At 45.2% G+C, this 19,475-nt stretch overlaps 1 protein-coding gene across 8 annotated transcripts in view; it reads right to left on the bottom strand.

Moving 5' to 3' along the window:
- Nucleotides 1-19,475, bottom strand: part of PHACTR1 (phosphatase and actin regulator 1) — a 394,372-nt gene that overhangs the window by 88,517 nt on the left and 286,380 nt on the right. For all 8 annotated transcript variants that reach the window (XM_061592136.1, XM_061592151.1, XM_061592119.1 and 5 more), the window contains exon 3: nt 12,214-12,294. In XM_061592136.1, the coding sequence (XP_061448120.1) occupies nt 12,214-12,294 (81 nt within the window). The remainder of the gene's footprint in view (nt 1-12,213; nt 12,295-19,475) is intronic.

Here is a 19,475-nt window from a genome sequence, read left to right as displayed (position 1 = left end):
GTTATAATGGGAAATGCTCTTCACATGCTATCAGTGGCAAGTCAGTATTAAACCTGTTGTATGCCAGAACTGTAGGTATGTTGGGCTCAATTCACATTTTATCTTATAGGTGTGGGAGCCATATGACTTCTTCAAGGCCACACTAATCCAGTAACATATAAATGCCAGAACCATATGGGTAGGTACACTGATTACGGGGAGAGTGCTCTCCCACACTGCTAAAGTAAAGTATGAACTGGGCCCAACTTGTCTGTTGTGGTTAAAAAAAAATCATGATCCTATGGAAACTTAAAGGCTAACAAGTTTATTGTTCCATGACTTCCATATTAGAACAAACATATGGTCCATCTTTTCCGAATCCTCCCCTTCTATAAAAATTGGCCCAGCTCCACTGAATCAACTGGAGTAAATATGCCTGAAGCCAGAATTAACTCAATATGCTAAGTCCTTAGAATTATTGCCATAAATGTATATTAAATGTTCCTCCTGCATTGATAGAGAATACAACTTTCTTCTGGGAAACTCATTACCACCAGAGAAGGTATGGCACTATCTGCTAAAGATACTTTAAGATATCACTTTATCTATCCATTTCCCATATGGTATTGATCTGATGGGAGTTGGCTATTCTTTTTGGGGGGGAAAACCCACCTATTCAATAGGTGCTAGGCAGTTGCTTCATAAAACTCTAACACTGAGGTCCAATAAAATGGGCACCGCTTGTTTTATTATGCAACTTCCCTCCCTTCGAATATTAGGCAGGCTATCTTTTGCTATCTTTTCTGCTATCTTTTCGGTGCCATTTGAAGACTTTCCTCTTTCAACAAGCCTTTTAAGTTGAGACCTATCCCAGTCTGCATCTGTGTCAGAATTGTTTAATATGTTTTTTAATAATGTTTTTAACCCTTTTTTAAGGTTGTTTTTTTAAGAAAATGTTTTTAATGCTGTTTTGTTTTAATGTAATTTAAGATCTGTTTTTATGATGTTTTAAAGTGTTTTAGTGCTTTGTTTGCAGCCCTGGGCTCCTGCCGGGAGGAAGGGTGGGATACAAATTAAATAAATAAATAAATAAATAAAAATAGCCCAACAGCAGCATATTGCTCAGGAGAAAGGGTGGCTAATTTTGGCTGATAATTACAAATTTCCGTCTCTCCTTGTAAAGGCTTCAAAAACAAATTACAAATCTCATGATTGCTAAAGAAAAAGTTTTTGAAAGTTACTTTGTTAAATATTATTACATTTTTCTTGTTTTATGGTCATAACTGTTTTGCTTTGTAATTGTGTGTGTGTATATATATCGATATGCACAAATTGAGAAACAAGCCTGGTTGTTTCCTACATGAACTACATGAACATGCAGGCTCCCAGATAGGAGACTGCAGCTGCTTTGCTCCTCCTGGTCTTTTTTACTCCTCTGCCATGCTGAGTAAGCCAAGATTAGTTCTTGGCTACAGCTTGGGGTTAGTGAGGAGATAACTTAATAAACCCAAGTCTGGATTATATTCTACTCCAAACCTTGGCTGGGATCATCATGGTATGAAAGTAAAAAAGACCAGGGAGGAGCAAAGCAGCTGGGAGCTCCTCTCCAGGACCCCACATGTTCACAGGGTCCTGATAATCTACAGTTTAGTTTACCATGTCATGTGAATGAGGCCACAAAAGGGAACATAACCAAGCAATTATGTCAATATTGTATTTTGACTTCCAGAATTCAGTAAATGGATGACAGGCATTTAAAAAGGTCTCTGTGTTTTGCCTTCTTTTGATAAGTCTAAACATTTCAGTTCATTTTAACACTTGGACAACATCAGGACCAGCTCTCTTTTTGAGATCTCCTCTTTGGAAAGTGATCTTTGGTGAGTCCTCTCTGGTAGCAGTGCATCCTCGCTTGCCTGATGCTGATGGTGGTGGCAGGCAGCAGCAGCAGCGCTCTGAGCTGCCTACCTTAATCATAACTCCAGGGCATTGTGCAAAATCTAAATGGTGGCATTATTTAAATGTTCTGCAATGCCCCAGACTCTGGGGGCATTCTAGGTAATGTAAATGGTGGCTGGTCATCAAACCTAGCCACCTGCATGGGGAGGGGAAGACTGTTATTAGTGATGAACCCTGGGGCTCCAGCAGTTGACTATGGATGAAGGGTGATGACGCCGTGCCAAACCTCCATGATTAATTATTTGATCACTGGAGCTTTTTTTTAAATGTCAATTGATCATGAAAAGTTGGTTCTCACTGACTTCAGCAATGCCTGTTTTCTCAAAGATAATCTCAAGACCTTAGTGAGTACTCATGAAGTGTCATGGCCCCGTCAGAGGACTCCTCAGATGAGGACGACTCGGGAGTAACAGCAGCAGACCCAGGAGCAGCAGACTCAGAAGGAGACATGGAGGAGCCTCCTGAGAATCCAGCTCCTTCTCCCCCTCAGCTGCAGAGCACCCCAGATACAGCAGAGTCCCTGCAGCCAGACACAGACAGTGAACAGGATACTCCCCCCTCACCTGCAGAACATAGACAGCAGAAGGTCAGGCAGAAGAGAGGCAGGCCTGTCTCCTTAAGGCCCAAACGCTGAGGACTCACACCTGCTGTCAACCTTGCTCTTTATAAGGCACACCTTGCTGCAGCTTGTTGCTGACTGCAACGTCAGGCGTGGCTTGTGTGGTCCTAGTTTCCTGGCACCCTCTTTTGGACTGACCCCTTGGCACTTGATCCCGGACCTCTACTGACCTCACTTCTGGACTCCTGACTCGGCAAGTATGCTTCGGACAAGCCTGGCCCTTATCAGCTCCCCTCCTCCTAGACCTGGCAGATTTATGACCAGACTGCCGGCTAAGGACTTTGCTTCCCTGCCAACCACCCAGGAATTTCCAGCCCCCCCACCGGCACTGCTGATGCAGTGTAGAGCTGACAGTTTGCAGTCAGCCCCAAACAAAGCAGGCAAACAAGGGAGTGGGGGAAGTGCTGACCATGGAGCAACTCCAGCAGGAAAACTTGCTCCTGCGCTCACAAGTAGACCAGCTGTTGTTGGCCGTCCAAGGCTTGCAAACCCAGCTAGCAGCAGCCCCACCCCCTCTCCCTACAGGGAGAGCCAAGTGCCCTGTGACTCTCCCAGAGTAATTTACTGGGGCTTCCGATCAGCTCCCAGCCTTCTTGGCCCAGGCCCAGCTCTTCATGGAGTTACGACCAGAGGCCTTCCCAGATGATAAGACCCGGGTGGGATTCTTGATTAACCTGTGCACCGGGGCCGCAGCTAGATGGGCCACGCCCCTACTCCTCGAGCGGAGCCCCGTGCTCAACGACTTAGCCGCCTTCACCAGAGAACTGAAGGCTATGTTCGAGGACCCAGTCCAATCAGTTACAGCCAACCGCCGCATACGCCGGCTGCGGCAAGGCCGATGCCCCTTGGGGGAATATGTAACAGACTTTCGTTTATTACAACAAAACCTGGGCTGGAACGAAGCAGCTCTCATGGACCAATTTCAGAAGGGGTTGTCGGATGAGCTTCTGGATGAGCTAGCTAGGGTGGAGCGCCCTGGAACCCTGCACGTCCTCATACGCCTGTGTCTCCAGATTGACGGGAGGCTGGAAAGCAGGCGTGCTGCCAACCGACCCCGGACAGTCTACAGAGCATCAGCCCCAGTGGCTGGGCCCTCGGAGCCCGTCGGCAAGGACCCTACACCCCCGGCAGAACCAATGCAGCTGGGAGGGGCTCGGCCACATCTCTCTGCGGCTGAAAAGCTGCTGACGCCGGCAACAGGGCTTCTGCCTGTATTGCGGGGCCCCGGGACATTTTGCAGCCCAGTGTTCCGCGAAACGACCCACAGCCCCTGCCTCGGGAAACGTCCATGCCCCGGCCTTCACAGGCCCCTGAGCCGGGGCAACCTCGTGGTTCAAGGGGCCCGCCACCTCAGTTCCTCACCGCCCAAGCATCTGACCGTGTTGATCGCACTGACAGTCCCCGGAAGGGGGACCCTACAAGTACCCGCCATGCTGGACTCGGGATCCACCAGCAATTTTATGGACGTGTCCTTTGCCAAGCTCCACCGGGTTCCTAGTCAACCCATTCGCCGCCCCCTCCTGGTGGAGACTATTGATGGCCGGCTTCTCGCCTCGGGCCCTGTAGTACAGGAGACAGTGCTGCTCGACGTGGCCCTAGGGGAGCACCAGGAAAGCCTCCAGTTCTACCTGGCTGCTGCACCCCACTTCCCGGTCGTGCTGGGCCTGGCGTGGCTCCAGCAGCACGACCCCATCATCCAGTGGTCCACGGGCCGACTGACCCTCGGATCCCCCTATTGCCAAGCCAACTGCTGGAGGCCAAAGGAGTGCATCCTGATGACCCGGGAGGCAAGCTCCGCGCTCGAGCCCTTACCGGAACAGTACCGGGAGTTCGCGGATGTGTTTGGGAAGCAAGAGGCAGACCAGTTGCCGCCCCATTGTCCTTATGACTGTCCCATTGATCTGCTACCCGGAGCCAAGATTCTCGTGGGCCGGCTTTACTCCCTGTCAGAACCCGAACTGGCAGCCCTCAGAGAGTTCCTAGACAAGAACCTGCACCGAGGGTTCATTCGCCCTTCCACGTCCCCTGCAGCCGCCCCTGTCCTCTTTGTCAAAAAGAAATGTGGGGAACTCCGGCTGTGCAATGACTACCGCGCCCTCAACCAGATTACAGTTCGGAATCGCTACCCTTTGCCCCTGATCCCAGAACTGTTAGAGCGGCTGCGGGGCGCTCGCATTTTCACCAAACTAGACCTGCGAGGGGCCTACAACCTGGTGCGTATGCGGGAGGGCGATGAGTGGAAGACAGCCTTCCGCACCCATTATGGGCACTTTGAGTACACCGTGATGCCGTTTGGCTTGTGCAACGCCCCTGCCGTCTTCCAGCACTTCATGAACGACATCTTCCGGGACCTCCTAGACCGCTTCCTGGTGATCTACTTGGATGACATCCTGATCTACTCGCGGAACCCCTCGGAACATAAGGAGCACGTTCGAGCGGTGCTGCAGCGCCAGCAGGAGCACCGCCTCTTCGCCAAGCTTGAAAAATGCACCTTTGACCTCACGACCGTGGATTTCCTAGGCCATCGGATCTCACCCTCGGGTATCCAGATGGACCCCGCCAAAATTGAGACCATCCTCCACTGGGCAGCTCCGCGAAGCCCCAAAGATGTGCAGCGCTTCTTGGGCTTCGCCAACTATTACCGCCGGTTCATCTCCCACTTCTCCGAACTCACCACGCCCATCTCAGACCATTTGGGAGAAGGAGTTACTGGCCATCAAAGTAGCTTTCGAGACCTGGCGTCATCTCCTGGAAGGGGCACGCCATCCGGTCCAGGTACAAACGGACCACCGAAACCTGGAGCACCTGCAAAGCGCCCGACGGCTGAACCAACACCAGATCCGGTGGTCCCTGTTTTTCTCCCGGTTCCAGTTCACGGTCACCTACCTCCCTGGCCGCCGAAACACCCTAGCAGACGCGCTCTCTCGCAAGCCGGAATACGAAGCCGAGCAGGTCGATCGCCCCTTCGCCCAATCCTCCGCCCAGAGAACTTCGCCGCTACACACCAACCACAACCCCTCCTGGACCGGGTGCAGGAGCAGCAGCAAAAGGACCCCTATGCCCTGGCCCAGCAGCGAGAGCTCCAGTCCGGGACGGCCGCCCGGGACAGCCCCTTTTTCTTGCATCAGGGCCTCTTGTACCACCGGAACCGGTTGTACGTTCCCCCGGGAGCTCTGCGGGGAGAGGTGCTCCACCTCTGCCATGACAGCCAGCCTGCAGGGCATTTTGGAACGTATAAAACCCTCCACCTGGTCCTACGGGATTTCTGGTGCCCTGGGTCCAAGTGGACGTCAAGGACTATGTAGCGGCCTGTGATACCTGCCAGCGAGCCAAGAGCCACCCCGGCAAGCCCCCGGGGCTCCTGCTCCCACTGCCTACCCCCCCAGGGCCCTGGCGCTCGGTCTCCCTGGATTTTATCACTGACTTGCCAGCCTCCCGGGGAATGACCACCATCCTCGTAGTCGTAGACCTGTTCACCAAGATGGCCCATTTCCTCCCCTGTGCCGGACTACCCTCTGCCCCAGAAACTGCGCAACTGTTTTTGACCCAGGTTTTCCGGTTGCACGGCCTCCCCGACCACCTGATCTCTGACCGAGGAGCCCAGTTCACCGCCCGGTTCTGGCAGGCCCTGTTTCGGGCCCTGCACGTCCAGATCCACTTGTCCTCCGCCCACCACCCTCAATCAGATGGACAAACAGAACGTACCAACGCCACCGTCGAACAATACCTGCGGTGTTACACCTGCTTCCAACAGGACAATTGGGTGGATCTGTTACCGCTGGCGGAGTTCGCATATAATAACTCCGTGCATGCCTCCACGCGCCAGACCCCGTTCTTTGCCTCCTACGGCTACCACCCCCGATTCTTCCCCTCAGTACAACCCCCGTCGCCGGTCCCCGCTGCGGATGTCATGCTGCAGGAGTTGCAGGCCCTGCAGGCAGTCCTGAAGGAGCAGCTGGAGCAGGCCAAGGACGCGTATAAGCGCTTTGCTGATCACCACCGCCAACCAGGCCCGCCACTGAAGGTAGGGGACCGGGTATGTCTCTCGACCAAATTCCTGCATTCGCAACGGCCGTCTCACAAGCTGGAGGCTCGGAACGTAGGTCCCTTCCGGGTCACCCAGCAAATTAACCCGGTGGCGTTCCGGCTCCAACTCCCTGCCTCCTTCCGCATTCACCCTGTCTTCCATAGATCACTGCTGACTCCCGCTCTCCCACTTCACCCCTTGGGTAGTCAACCACGGCCCCCACCACCGATACAAGTCAACGGGGAAGAGGAATTCGAAGTGGCGCAGATCCTGGACTCCCGGAGGCATCGTGGCCGCCTCCAGTACCTCATAGACTGGCAGGGGTACGGCCCTGAGGAACGTTCGTGGGAAGAGGCGACGCAGGTGCATGCCCCTCGTCTGGTCCGGCGCTTCCACCAGCGCTACCTGGATAAGCCGGGCCCCGGTGGGAGGCGGAGGGTTGGTCGTGGGGCGGGGGATGGTGTCATGGCCCCGTCAGAGGACTCCTCAGATGAGGATGACTCGGGAGTAACAGCAGCAGACCCAGGAGCAGCAGACTCAGAAGGAGACATGGAGGAGCCTCCTGAGAATCCAGCTCCTTCTCCCCCTCAGCTGCAGAGCACCCCAGATACAGCAGAGTCCCTGCAGCCAGACACAGACAGTGAACAGGATACTCCCCCCTCACCTGCAGAACGTAGACAGCAGAAGGTCAGGCAGAAGAGAGGCAGGCCTGTCTCCTTAAGGCCCAAACGCTGAGGGCTCACACCTGCTGTCAACCTTGCTCTTTATAAGGCACACCTTGGCTGCAGCTTGTTGTTGACTGCAACGTCAGGCGTGGCTTGTGTGTTCCTAGTTTCCTGGCACCCTCTTTCGGACTGACCCCTTGGCACTTGATCCCGGACCTCTACTGACCTCACTTCTGGACTCCTGACTCGGCAAGTACGCTTCGGACAAGCCTGGCCCTTATCAGCTCCCCTCCTCCTAGACCTGGCAGATTTATGACCAGACTGCCGGCTAAGGACTTTGCTTCCCTGCCAACCACCCAGGAATTTCCAGCCCCCCCCACCGGCACTGCTGACGCAGTGTAGAGCTGACATGAAGTTGAAAAAATACCTTTAAAAAAGTATTTCTAGGGTTGGTCATGTTAAGTCCATTGGAGGATGGGAGCTAGTAGATGACACACATGGCCAGGTATACACTCATATCTGTGTTTTGTATGCTTTTAAGACATCAGATATAATCTTGGCTACTTGGTATACACCAGTGGAGGCTTGTGCATGAGGTCTACTGGGTTATGTTGCAGGGTCTCCAGTAATTAGTCTCCTCATTTGCTTCTTGTTTGCTCCCCGCCCCCAGTGCAAATTGATCAGGTGAAACCTCCCCATCACTCCCCAATCCAATGCATATTTACTCAAAGGTAAGTTCCATTGTGTTCAGCAAGGCTTATTCTCAGGTAATGTGTACAGCATTGCAGCGTTAATTTGTGTTCTCTCTGTGTGTGTGGGAATTCACCTGCTAAATTCCTGCTTGTTACATACCCATTTATGTTAGTCTTTAGCTGCTTAGTGCTGCTGTTGTATTGCATTTAGATTTTGTTTCTTTTAATAATAACAACTAGATATTTAGAATTTATATAGCCACCAATTCTATATTTATACAGCTTTAGTGGGGGGTGGGATGGCACTTCTGAACAATGTCAGGCAGATGTAAAAGGATACAAAATAACATTTGTTATTGCATAAAATAATTGAGCAAACAATGGAGATGGGGAGGAGAAGGGTGAGAGTTCACATACACTGGCCCCAACCAAGGTGTGGGAGGGCAGAATCTGGATTATTGCCAATAGATCAATAGGATCTGTTTCAAGGGGGGAATCAAAGATATTTTTTTAAAAAAATCAAGGATCAAATACATTTTTCCTTCCTGCTGTGACCCTACTGGATTCAGTGGGGATACAAGTAGTAGACTGTGGTATTATAAGGTCCTTTTCTCCAATAACCACCTGCTGTCCTTACCCAGTGAATACACCTGGGGAAGGACCTTCAAAGATCTAAAGGTTCTGGATAGGTACTCGACTAGATGGACGCTTAGTCTGAATTAGTTGAGCTCTTATCCTCTTTTTGACATAGCATGTAATTTAAATGCAATAAAAGCACAGATGATAATTTGATATTTCTGGGCCCAATTCAAAGTGGTGGCAATAACTTCTAAAACCATTTGGGACCAGCTACCTAAAAAATTGCTTTCTCCCACATATAGCTCCTCAGAGACTTTAATCAGAAACCCTGCTCTGGGTGCCCCTGCTAAATGACGTGAGGCAGGTGGCTATCATGGAAACGTTTCTCTCACTGGTGGCACCCTGGTTGTGGAATCCTCTCCTCAGAGAGGCTCACCTGGTTATTTCAATGCCAGGTGAAGACTTTTTACAATTCTCCTTGGCCTTTTAAAAATGTGCATTTCAGTGATCCGTGGACCACTGTTTATATTTTGCGCATTTTAAGTCATGCTGGAAAACTGGTTTTTATTCCTCTCTTTGATGAACATTTCTATTCTTCAATTTGTTGTTTTATGATATTGAATTTTAATTTAGTACTTTATGATTTTGTTGCGAGCTGCCCAGAGAACAATGTTATTGGGCAGCCTACATACATACCATCAATAAATAAATAAATAAATAAATAATCTAAATGAATAATTTCACTTAACTTTCCTTCTTTACTGTTAAAAATATGTGCCTGCTGGAGAAGCTTGTGAGGCTGTTTTGAGATGAAAAACAGTAAACACAAGCATGATATTGCCTAATAAGAAACTCTCTCAGATGACTTTTATTACCTGCTAAATTACTCCTGGATTCATTAGTTCTTGGTATAGTTTTATTATTTAACAAATCAAAGAGGACAAATATGTATAAACCATGGACCCATTGTAAACTCTGGACAGACATTCTTGGATAAAGCCTTTCCTTGATAGTTGTGAACAAAGAAAGGCTACATACACATCATACATTGAAGGCACCTCCCCCAAATCCTGGGAACTGTACTTAACCCCTCACAGAGTTACATTTCCTAGCACCCTTAAACTACAGTTCCCAGGATTCTTTGGGGAAAATAATGTACTTTAAATGTATGATATGTACACATCCTAACAAATAAGAGGGAATAGTACTGATTGGAACAATCAACCCTGTACTTCCTTCTCTGTTTGCTTTTGGAAATACTGGATCCATATGATGGAAAAATAAGTTTTAAAAATTACTCCTGGATTTGGTACATGGGCTTCCTATTGCTAGTTACATTTGTATCCCATTTTTTCTCTAAGGAGTTCAGAACAGCACTCATGGAGATCTCAGGTAGCCTCAATCTCATCCAGACACGGACCAGGTTTAGACCTAAACCCAGAAACAGCACAACTTCTGGCAGCACTGGACTATTCATTGGGCATTCTCTTCTCCTAAGGGAAGTTCACACTACCAGGTTCCCCAAACTGCAATCCCTTCTTGGCTAAATGCCTGAGATATTATAGGGAAATTTAAGTGATACAACCACAGCAGTTCCCATTATTCTGGCAGCTGCCAAAACTTCAAAAAGGAAGTCACTGCCAGCTTTATCTGTGAATTGTCAGATTCCAATGAAAGCTTCCTTCACGCAAAAGTAGTCAGATGTGTGTCCAAGGATGGGACTGCAATTAGGAGAAACGATGTATATGAACACCAGCCTTTTTTATGAGAACCTCCAGCATAGATGTTGCATTCTCTTTGTGGCCATGTGGTTTATTCCATTTATTGTAACACAGAATGGGTAGCTATTCTGAATGTATGCTCATAGTACATTATATTTCTATGCATGTATCCATACGTTCATTTGGCCATTTTTCTCCTCAAAGTATGGTATGTAATCCGTGCAGTAAGACCAACCATTCTTCCTTCCAACGGCCTATACGAATATGGAAGGAATTAAATGCAATAAATCCAGGCAAACTCATTCAGAGGCACCTGCCATGGGGAACTGTACATTTTTGAACAAATTTAGGATATGATGTGACAGAATGAGATGTATATGGACTGCATGGGGAAGGAGATGTAGCTGATGCAATGAGGAGGAATCTACTCAATCCCAAAGATTCACAAAAATCTAAATTGGACCATGGGTGCCATTTAAACTGCAAGAAAAGGATTCTCTATTACCCCGTGACACTTCAAAAAATGGAGTATTACTGACAAATCCATTTGGCAATTCATTTAATGCAACAATCCTGTTTTCAGCTACTGAACAGAAATATTAATGTTTCTTGGGGGAACTTCTGAACTATATTCTGCCACAAAAATAAGAATAGATGAGGCTGCAAATGCAGACTGTAAAACCAGTTATACGGAACAGAATTGCCGGGTTGGAATCAATAGGAGTTTCAAGTGTAATGTAGCACCTCACTTGACATCTTCTCTGGAAGCTAACACATCTCATAATAGAAGGATAAGTAATGCTAAAATAGGATGATTTAACAGTGTAATCTCAGGCATATCTACTCAGAAGTAAATTAACCGACTGAAGTCTTTACATGTCTCAGTGTGTCCCTAGAGTCTGATCTAGCAATACAAAGAAATTCAGAAGTTCTCACACTAATACCTATGAACCGATGTCAGGTTCTTCATTCTCAGGCAAATAAAATAGGCTTAAAATGAGAAAATATTTTAAGTGTCTATTTTCCAAGCAGGTTGGGCTGGGAGACCGATGGAAAGGAAAAGGAAGAAGCTGGCCTCAAACTTCTGCTAGCATGTGTTAATTTATTTTGTAAAGATTGTACAGTGTCTGACAGCTTACTCTTGTGTGAGTAGTTTTAATTGATGTACATTATAAGGCAGATGAAGATCCTTTGCTCCTGAGGAACACCCTAATTGAAAACACTTTGAGCAATCTTCACAATATAAATTACCATTTGTTAGCACCAGTATGAAACCTGCAACCCTCTTCTGTCTTTTGTGTTTCATTTTTGGGGTGGTCCCATTTTTCATCTTAGGACACTGTGATATCTCCCACTGGCAGCAGTATGATTAGGGTAGGGTAAAGATACACATCTGGAATGCATGGGGAGGGATTCAGTAGCTGGCTGTTTGGTGCTTTCTGAAATTTGGTGCCTGTGAAGAGCAGGCAAGACTTCTCCTAATTATGAGCATGATCCAGCCAAAATCAAGCACTTAAACCCTATGAGTTGCATCCAGCTAACTAACCAACCAACCAACTAGCTGACTGACTGACTATCTATCTGTCCATCCATCCATCTGAATGACTGAACATTACTAACTTTGGTTTGTTAATTTCAGTGGATCTACTCCAAGTATAACTTGGTTGGATACAGTCCAACCAATACGGTTTCTACTACAAGGCCATTTTTCGCATGCATCATTGAACTGGAAAATGGTATATGTTCTGATGCTATCCAAGCAACACTTTGACTTATTAATATAAAAGCTACTTCTTAATGGCTTTGGAGTCACTGCTCTATTAATTCTATAGTGTGAGGGTCCAATCTTTGTAGATAAATATAGCAAAATTCCATTACTGAAGAGTCCTGTAGTCTGCTGTAACAAATTCTTTGCTAATAGCAAGTTGTATTGCCCATGACACCCACTCCATGTTGAGCAGACAATGTTTCTTACCTTTATCAAAAATTTCCTTCAAAACTCCTCTCTTGATGAGCTCCTCTCGGCTTTGCCTCATTGATATTTTTCTTTCAAGTGCTACCAAAAAGAGGAAACAAAGTTATAGTTACAATCATGACAGAATTCTAAAAAGCTCTTTAAAAAAATAATTGAGTGAAATCCAACATTAAAAATACTCAGGGCTTTCCTGTGCATGTGTGTGTGTGTATTCTGCAACATGTCATTGATGCAATAATAGTACATTACTGGTTAATTTGTCTGCCTGTCTATACCTTAATCTGCTTTATTAGCAGTTCTGCAATGCTCCCCCAATGTTACTACATTATTGCCATCTGGAGGGGTACTTCTGCGCTACAGTGCAACAAAAGCAGGGCAAAAAATAAAGCAGAACATTTGTGGTATAAAAAGTTACAGGATTTCAGCAGGAGGTTATGGGGCACACATGCAGCAATTGGAAATGAAGAAGTATTTCCACCCCAAAATTTTTGCAGACACAAAAAGTATTGAAAATGTGATCACGTATAACCATACCCACACAGCATCATAAGCACAAATAATAATGAATGCATTACAAATGGATGTCTGGAGCAGGCCGCAGAATAGATTTGATTTCAGTGGATCTACTCTGAATATCTTAGTTGGATATCACTCATTTAACTTAAATCCTTATTTATCCAACCATTCCTTATCCTGAGTATACATGTACATCACTTTCATATGTTTGCTGATAATCTCAACTACAATAAGTATTGGAACAGATGCATTTTTTGTCCTTTTATTTGTTTATTTTTAATTGTAATTTTTAAAAGCTGGGGTTGTATTCAACATAGCACTTAGCTGAGGAGAGTTCTGTTATGTTATGTTAATGTTTGTTTATACCCCACCTTTTGGCCGCAAGGCCCTCAAGGCGGCTTACAGAAAAAGTAAACACAAATATACACAAATATATCAACAAGGCAATACATCAAGTATTCAGTTAGTGCTGAACTGTTCTGCTAGTGGATCATGTTGCGCAAGAGGTTCCAAAAGCTCACAGCTTGTATTTGTAAGATCTTGTGCAATGGTTCTATCAGCAGATCTCTTGCACTGGATTCCTCTGTGGCTCAACACTGAGAAGTAGACTTCTGCTAGCACAAGGGTCTTTATGCTAGTGGACTGACAGCACTTGATAAAACCCTCAAAATGCAAACTGACCAACTAGCAGCCCACTCCTATGCAGCTAGCTGAGTCTAAAGCCTATTGAGAAGGCTCTAATAATCCCATGCAACAGCTTCCTTTCCTTTAGCCTAAGTAGATACTCATCAGCCTTGAATATAGAACAACATATTTTTATTTGAAACTAAGATAACAGTTGATTCAGGCAGAGAGAGAGAGAGAGGGAGGGGGGGAGAGAGAGAGGGGGAGAGAGGGGGGGAGAGGGGGGGAGAGGGGGAGAGAACTTCTTTGCACAATGCATAATTAATGTAAAGAATTCACAGCCACGAGATGGGGAGGTTATGGTCATTGACCTAGATGGCTTAAAAACAGCTCCCATATTCCCATAGCATTTTTCATTCTGTGGAATTAACATGGCTAATCTACAAAAGAGGACCTTCAATGACAGAATCCAAAAGGAAGTATGACCAAAAATCAGGCAGGAATTTTATCTAAGCCCTGTAAATACCAAACTCTCCAACCACTGGATAATATCATCCCATGAGTGCACAGACTTTTAAACTTGTATTTTCCAAATCTTTAGCTTTGCTAACATCACGAATTCTTGGTTACACTTTTTTCCTGCTTTAGAATGGTTCTGTGACATTTGAATGACACTTGAGATGGAGAAACATCTTAATAGCTGCTGAATGCTCACCCACCCATCCACCCACCAACACCAGTTGCTGGGTTTTTCCACAATAGTCTTAAATGTACAATAAGGTCTTGATTCAGGTGCCATTGCAATAAGTAACAAGAATGTGACATCAGTTATACCAGATCCTAACAAAGAAATTATTTATTTCTCTAAAAGTGACCTTTCAGCAGCTTTGCAAATCTCTTATTTCCTGTTCATTGCCAGAGATAATTGCCTGAACTGTGTCAATTGCATTTCTTAAGATGTCAGGTTTGCGGAATTTATCACCAAAGTACCAGCTCCCACAGAGAGATAGGTGCAGTGTTTCTGTAATCTTGTCAGGTATGGATGACTACTTTAACCATTTAACTCCTTTTTTCAGTTACAAAACTCATTCCCATACATATTCACCTACATACAATATTGGGTAGATGATGCCACCTCTATGGCTGTACATAATTCAAAACAAGGATCATTTCCTATTGGCTCCCTAACTTTCTTTTCTGCTATTCCATTGGTTCTTGCCAACTTCCCCATGCTCTCTAACTAGGTAGGTTTGGGGCTATTGGACTCCTTTTTGTTCCCTTATTAGTTGCTTGACCATTTCTTAACTCTCCATCTCTTTGTAACCTTGATCCACGATTTGTCTCTGCTGATCTGGAGCAGCAGAACCATATGCAGCAAGGTAGGGCTTGTAATGGAAGTGTTTACCCACCAACGTCCTGGCGGAACCAGCCCATAACTGGATGAGCTCTCAGAGGAAGATATTTGTACTGCTGGTTCAAGAACCTATGGGGTTCAAGGGGGTGGTGGATACCAATAACCTTATCAAGTCTACCATCCTGGAAGATACCCTATTCAGAGGAACCCATACACCTTGATGGGTCTCATGGCCCCATTAAACCTACCGATATCACCCCAGGACAGAAGTGTCAGCATATTCAAGCAGAAACCCAGTACAATGCCATTGTGCATCCTTGAGTATCCTTGAGACCTGCTTGTGAGGAGGAAGCCAGAACAGGGCCCTGAAGACAGGCCAGAAAGGGGTGGGGCATCAGAGCTAGCTAGCTATAAATATGCTCAGTGGGGACTTAGCCAATACTAGCCTTGTGGGGAAGAGACGGGTAACTACTTGTAGCCAAGCACTGTGAGATGAAGAAACCTCTGGCAGGCTAGAAAAAGCTTTGAATGTGGCCCAAGTCATACAAGCATTCCAATAGCACTCTTGAAAAGACAAGCACATGGAAGCACCCCCCCAAAAGACAAGATGTTGTGCCAGAAGCAGCTCCCCATATGACTAAGAACTGAACTATGTGTTACTCCAGATAAGGTGGTGGACTGAAGTAGCAGAATTCTGGAGGGTGCCATTTCAAATTGCAGGTGGTGATGATGTTACAGTTTGATTCCTGCTCCATGTGTCTTGGCAATGCAACTGCCAAACAACTCCTAGCCTTCCTCCCAGCTTTGGAGCTGGATAGGCGGTGGGGAGTGCCACGTAGCTGCAGAGACAATCTCTGCCTACCTCTGCAGTTTCAAAATTGGGACGAAGAATGGTCGCTCTTCATCATGTTTGCCAAGGGTGTCACCCTTTGAGAATGCAGCAAGTGAAATTGTTGGAAACCCAGTTTGAATGCCTCCGCCTTTAACCTGGGCAGAGTTGGGTGATACATGCCAACAGAACTATAATCCTATCACAAAGGCCCACCTTCAGATGCAAGCACACAACATGGAGATTGCCAGAAAGAGCACCTAGACGGGGAGGATGGATTTAGGAAAAGTTGCTACAATTGCACCTTCTTGTCCACCCACCCCCTGGCTTAGACTCTTGCTATATGAAGAAATCTAGTGGACACAGAGGGGGCGTATTAGCCTGCCTTGTCCCAACCACCTTCTGCCAGTCATTAAGTCTTCTACAAAGACATTTTTTAAAAATGTGACCAAACATTCAAGCATATGACCCCCACATTCACCTGCTGTCTGAAATGGTAGAGTCCAGAATTCTTCCCCCCCCCCCGCCCAAGTCTACCACTTATTTAGAATAACATGTAGCACAGCTTTCAGGCATTCTGAGAAGAGATTTAAAGGCGCAAAAGGCAGTTTGCTTATTATAATGGATGAGGCTCTTCCAAGCACAGGGAGCAGCAGGGGATGTTATATGAAGGTGATAGTGGGCAATGGAAATGGGGCCAGCTGGGGCTGAACTAGGCTATAATAAGGGTGAAAAGAAGGAAATGGGAGATACATGATCAAGCACAGAGTGGGGGAAACTAGGCAGCTGCATCCTCTAAAGGTATGTGTGGAATGGAGGTGTGATACGTTCAGACAGAAGTTTAACGATGTGAGTGAGCATTCTGCCAATGGCAGCAGTGTTCACTAATGTGTTACAATGCCTCATCTATGCAATGAAGCTAATCTGTGCAGAAGACCCAAGAACAGAGAATAGCCAATACTGTGGAGGAATATTAAAAATTATACTTAAGGTTGGGGTTGTCAATGTGGGTGCCTTACAGAGGTTTTGGATTACAACTCGCATTATCCTTGAACATTTGCCATGCTGACTAGGAATGATGGGTGTTGCAGTCCAAAAACATCTGGAGGACACCATATTAGCTATTCCTGACTTATAGGGTGAAGGGACCAGTCCCTAGTGAAATGTTTGTGTATGAGCTGCATTATTTTATAAATTTTATTTACATCCTGCTGTTCCTGCAATGCACTCAGAGTGGTATACATGGGTCTTCTCTTCTATGTTATCCTCACCAAAAAAAAACCCCAACAACTTGTGAGGTGGGTTAGAGTGAGAGATGGTGACTGGCTGAAAGCCATCCATTGCGTTTCATGGCTAAGAGGGATTGAAGCTAGGTCTCCACAGTTCTAACCCAACACTTTAACCGTTACATTATGCTGGCTCTCATAATTGTTACAGGAATTATGCACATGGAAACTTCCACAGCCAGCGTGGACTTCCCAGGAGGATTGCTCCGCCTGTGACGCCTCTGAGACGAGCTCCCGTCTCAGAGGAAGCTTTTTCAGTTTTAAAACCAGTCAGAAGAATTTTTTGACTTGTAAAAACTTTCTCCCAGGCAAGGGAGAAACGAAGAGATCACTCACAGAAGCTTCGTTGTGTTTGTTGGGGACTGGAATTCATCAGGATGCCTATGAACGAAGGTGTAGCCAGCAGCGTCTGACGGAGTCAGGGAATTCAAGCAAGCTCAAACTGACTAAGCGAGACGTTTTTCTTTTCTTTTCTTTTCTTTTTCAATTAATTTTTATTCAAATTTTCAAAACCAAAACAATAAAAAAACACAAATCAATAACTAATACAATAAAAAAAGAAAAGAAGAGAAAAAAATATAAAAATATTGACTTCCGATTTGTCATAGTTCAGCTATAAATCTATAATATATAACAAACCTATCTCTTAATAGATTATAAAATCACCTTCCTCCAGCGGTTATCTTAATTGGTTTCAAATCTCATTAACATCATATCATTTTAATCTTCCACAAAAAGTCAAAGAGAAGTTTCCAATCCTTGAGATATATATCAATCAATTTTTTTTCCTAAATAAACATGTCAATTAATCCAACTCATCAAGTCTACTAAGTCCAGTAATTTCAAATCGCTCTTCTGTCTTTATCCGTATTAGGTCCATCTTCCATCTTCCATCTCCACGCATCCAAAAATCTTGCTGTCATAGTCATATAATAAAAGTCTGACAGGAATTTCCTCCATCACAGATATTTTCTTGCCATGAATTCCGAACATATCACTGAAGTATTGCTGCAAAGCCGCATCTCTGTTCCTCTTTTCCACATGATACACTAGTACATCTCTTGAAGATTTTCCATTGACACAAAACAGGGATTAATTCTGTTAACTTTCTCCATTTCAAATTCCATCAAATCCTTCCAGTCCAGGAATTTTTTTGAACCGATAATATCTTTATCTCCAATCTCTTCAATTCCTTCAGGGACAGCGCTGAATTCCAAACTATAATATTTGTCTCCAGGATCCGTCAGAGCCAGGAAATCCAAATCTTTTTTCATGTCCATATTTAATCCAATCTCCAAAGTTTGAACCTTGCCTTTAATTTCTCTTTCATCTTTTTTTGGTTTTCCAGATCCATCTTTATTCTCCTTTCTCATAGAATCCTGAATTTCTTTCAGCTCCTGTCTCATTTCGTGAAATTCAATTTTCCACGCTTGTCTATTATTTCTCAGTTCTTGTTTTATTGACTTAATCTCATTCATTATTTTCTGAAACATGTCTAAAGATAAAGTCCCTTCTTGTACATCCATAATCGTCTTAATTGTCATTCTTAAAGCCAAAGGAACAAAACTCCTTCAATTTTCAATGTCCCAAGCAAAGAGCAGTTTATTTCTTTATCCAGTTACAAAGGAGTTAATCTTTCCAACCAACTGACGTCACACGCTAGACAGTCCTTATCTCTTATATACCCAGAAGTGCAAAAACAGCTTTAGTTCACAGCGTCCAAATAACTAGTAGCAGAGAGAATGAGCAGATTCGTCAAAAAAAAAAAGTAGATCAGGAAAAATAGTCCCATGCATATATTACACAAAAGTCTTATAAATCAAAAAGATTTTTCTTATCTCTTCCAATCAGAAATCCCTCATCCGTTGTAATCTTTAAAATGCTATTTTCCATATCAGCTTTTTGCAATAAAAGAAAGATAGGCTATTTTTGTTTTCTTCCCCCTTAGTTCCGTGAGTAAAGAAGGAAAGTCGTAACTCACCTAGGTTATCTTAATTGCTGTTACTTTGACAAATCTCTTTAGCTGTATAGATAAGAAAATGATAAGCATAGACAGGAGGATGTTTGCCTGCTAGTCCGTTGTTCTTTAAAGAAAGAAAACGGGTCACTTATTCAGCTGAGCTAGCATAGAAATCCTCGCTCCGTCTGAGCAGCTGGAAGCCTTTCTTTCGCAGACAATTCTGACGAATTCCAGACTCCCACAGTCACGACAAAGCTATGTGGGAAATCTCACGTTTCTTCCTTATCCAGAAGAAATTATCCCCAGTCAGAAAAGACCCTTCTGACTGAATTTATAGCTGAAAAAGTTTCATCTAAGACGGGAGCCCGTCTCAGAGCTACACAGGCGGAGGGATCCTCCTGGGAAAGTCACATTTTTTTTTCTTTAAAGAAAAACGGATTTTAACAGGCAAGCATCCTTCTGTCTACTACTATCTACTATCACTCTTATCATTGTTACAGTAAAAGAGATTTGTTATAGAATCAGCAACAAAGAATCCCTGGGTGAGTTATACCTTTCTCTTTTATACACGGAATTAAGGAAGAAGAAAATCGAAATAGCTTATCTTTGTTTTTATTGCAAAAAGCTGGCATGGAATTGAGCATTATAAAGATATAAACGGATGAGGGGCATCTAATCTAAGAGGAAAATTTC

The sequence above is a fragment of the Rhineura floridana genome, chromosome 1 (genome assembly GCF_030035675.1).
Source record: "Rhineura floridana isolate rRhiFlo1 chromosome 1, rRhiFlo1.hap2, whole genome shotgun sequence".
NCBI classification, from domain to species: domain Eukaryota; kingdom Metazoa; phylum Chordata; class Lepidosauria; order Squamata; family Rhineuridae; genus Rhineura; species Rhineura floridana.
The sequence above is the reverse complement of the archived record's forward strand: the minus strand, read 5'-3'. Positions and strand labels throughout refer to the sequence as shown.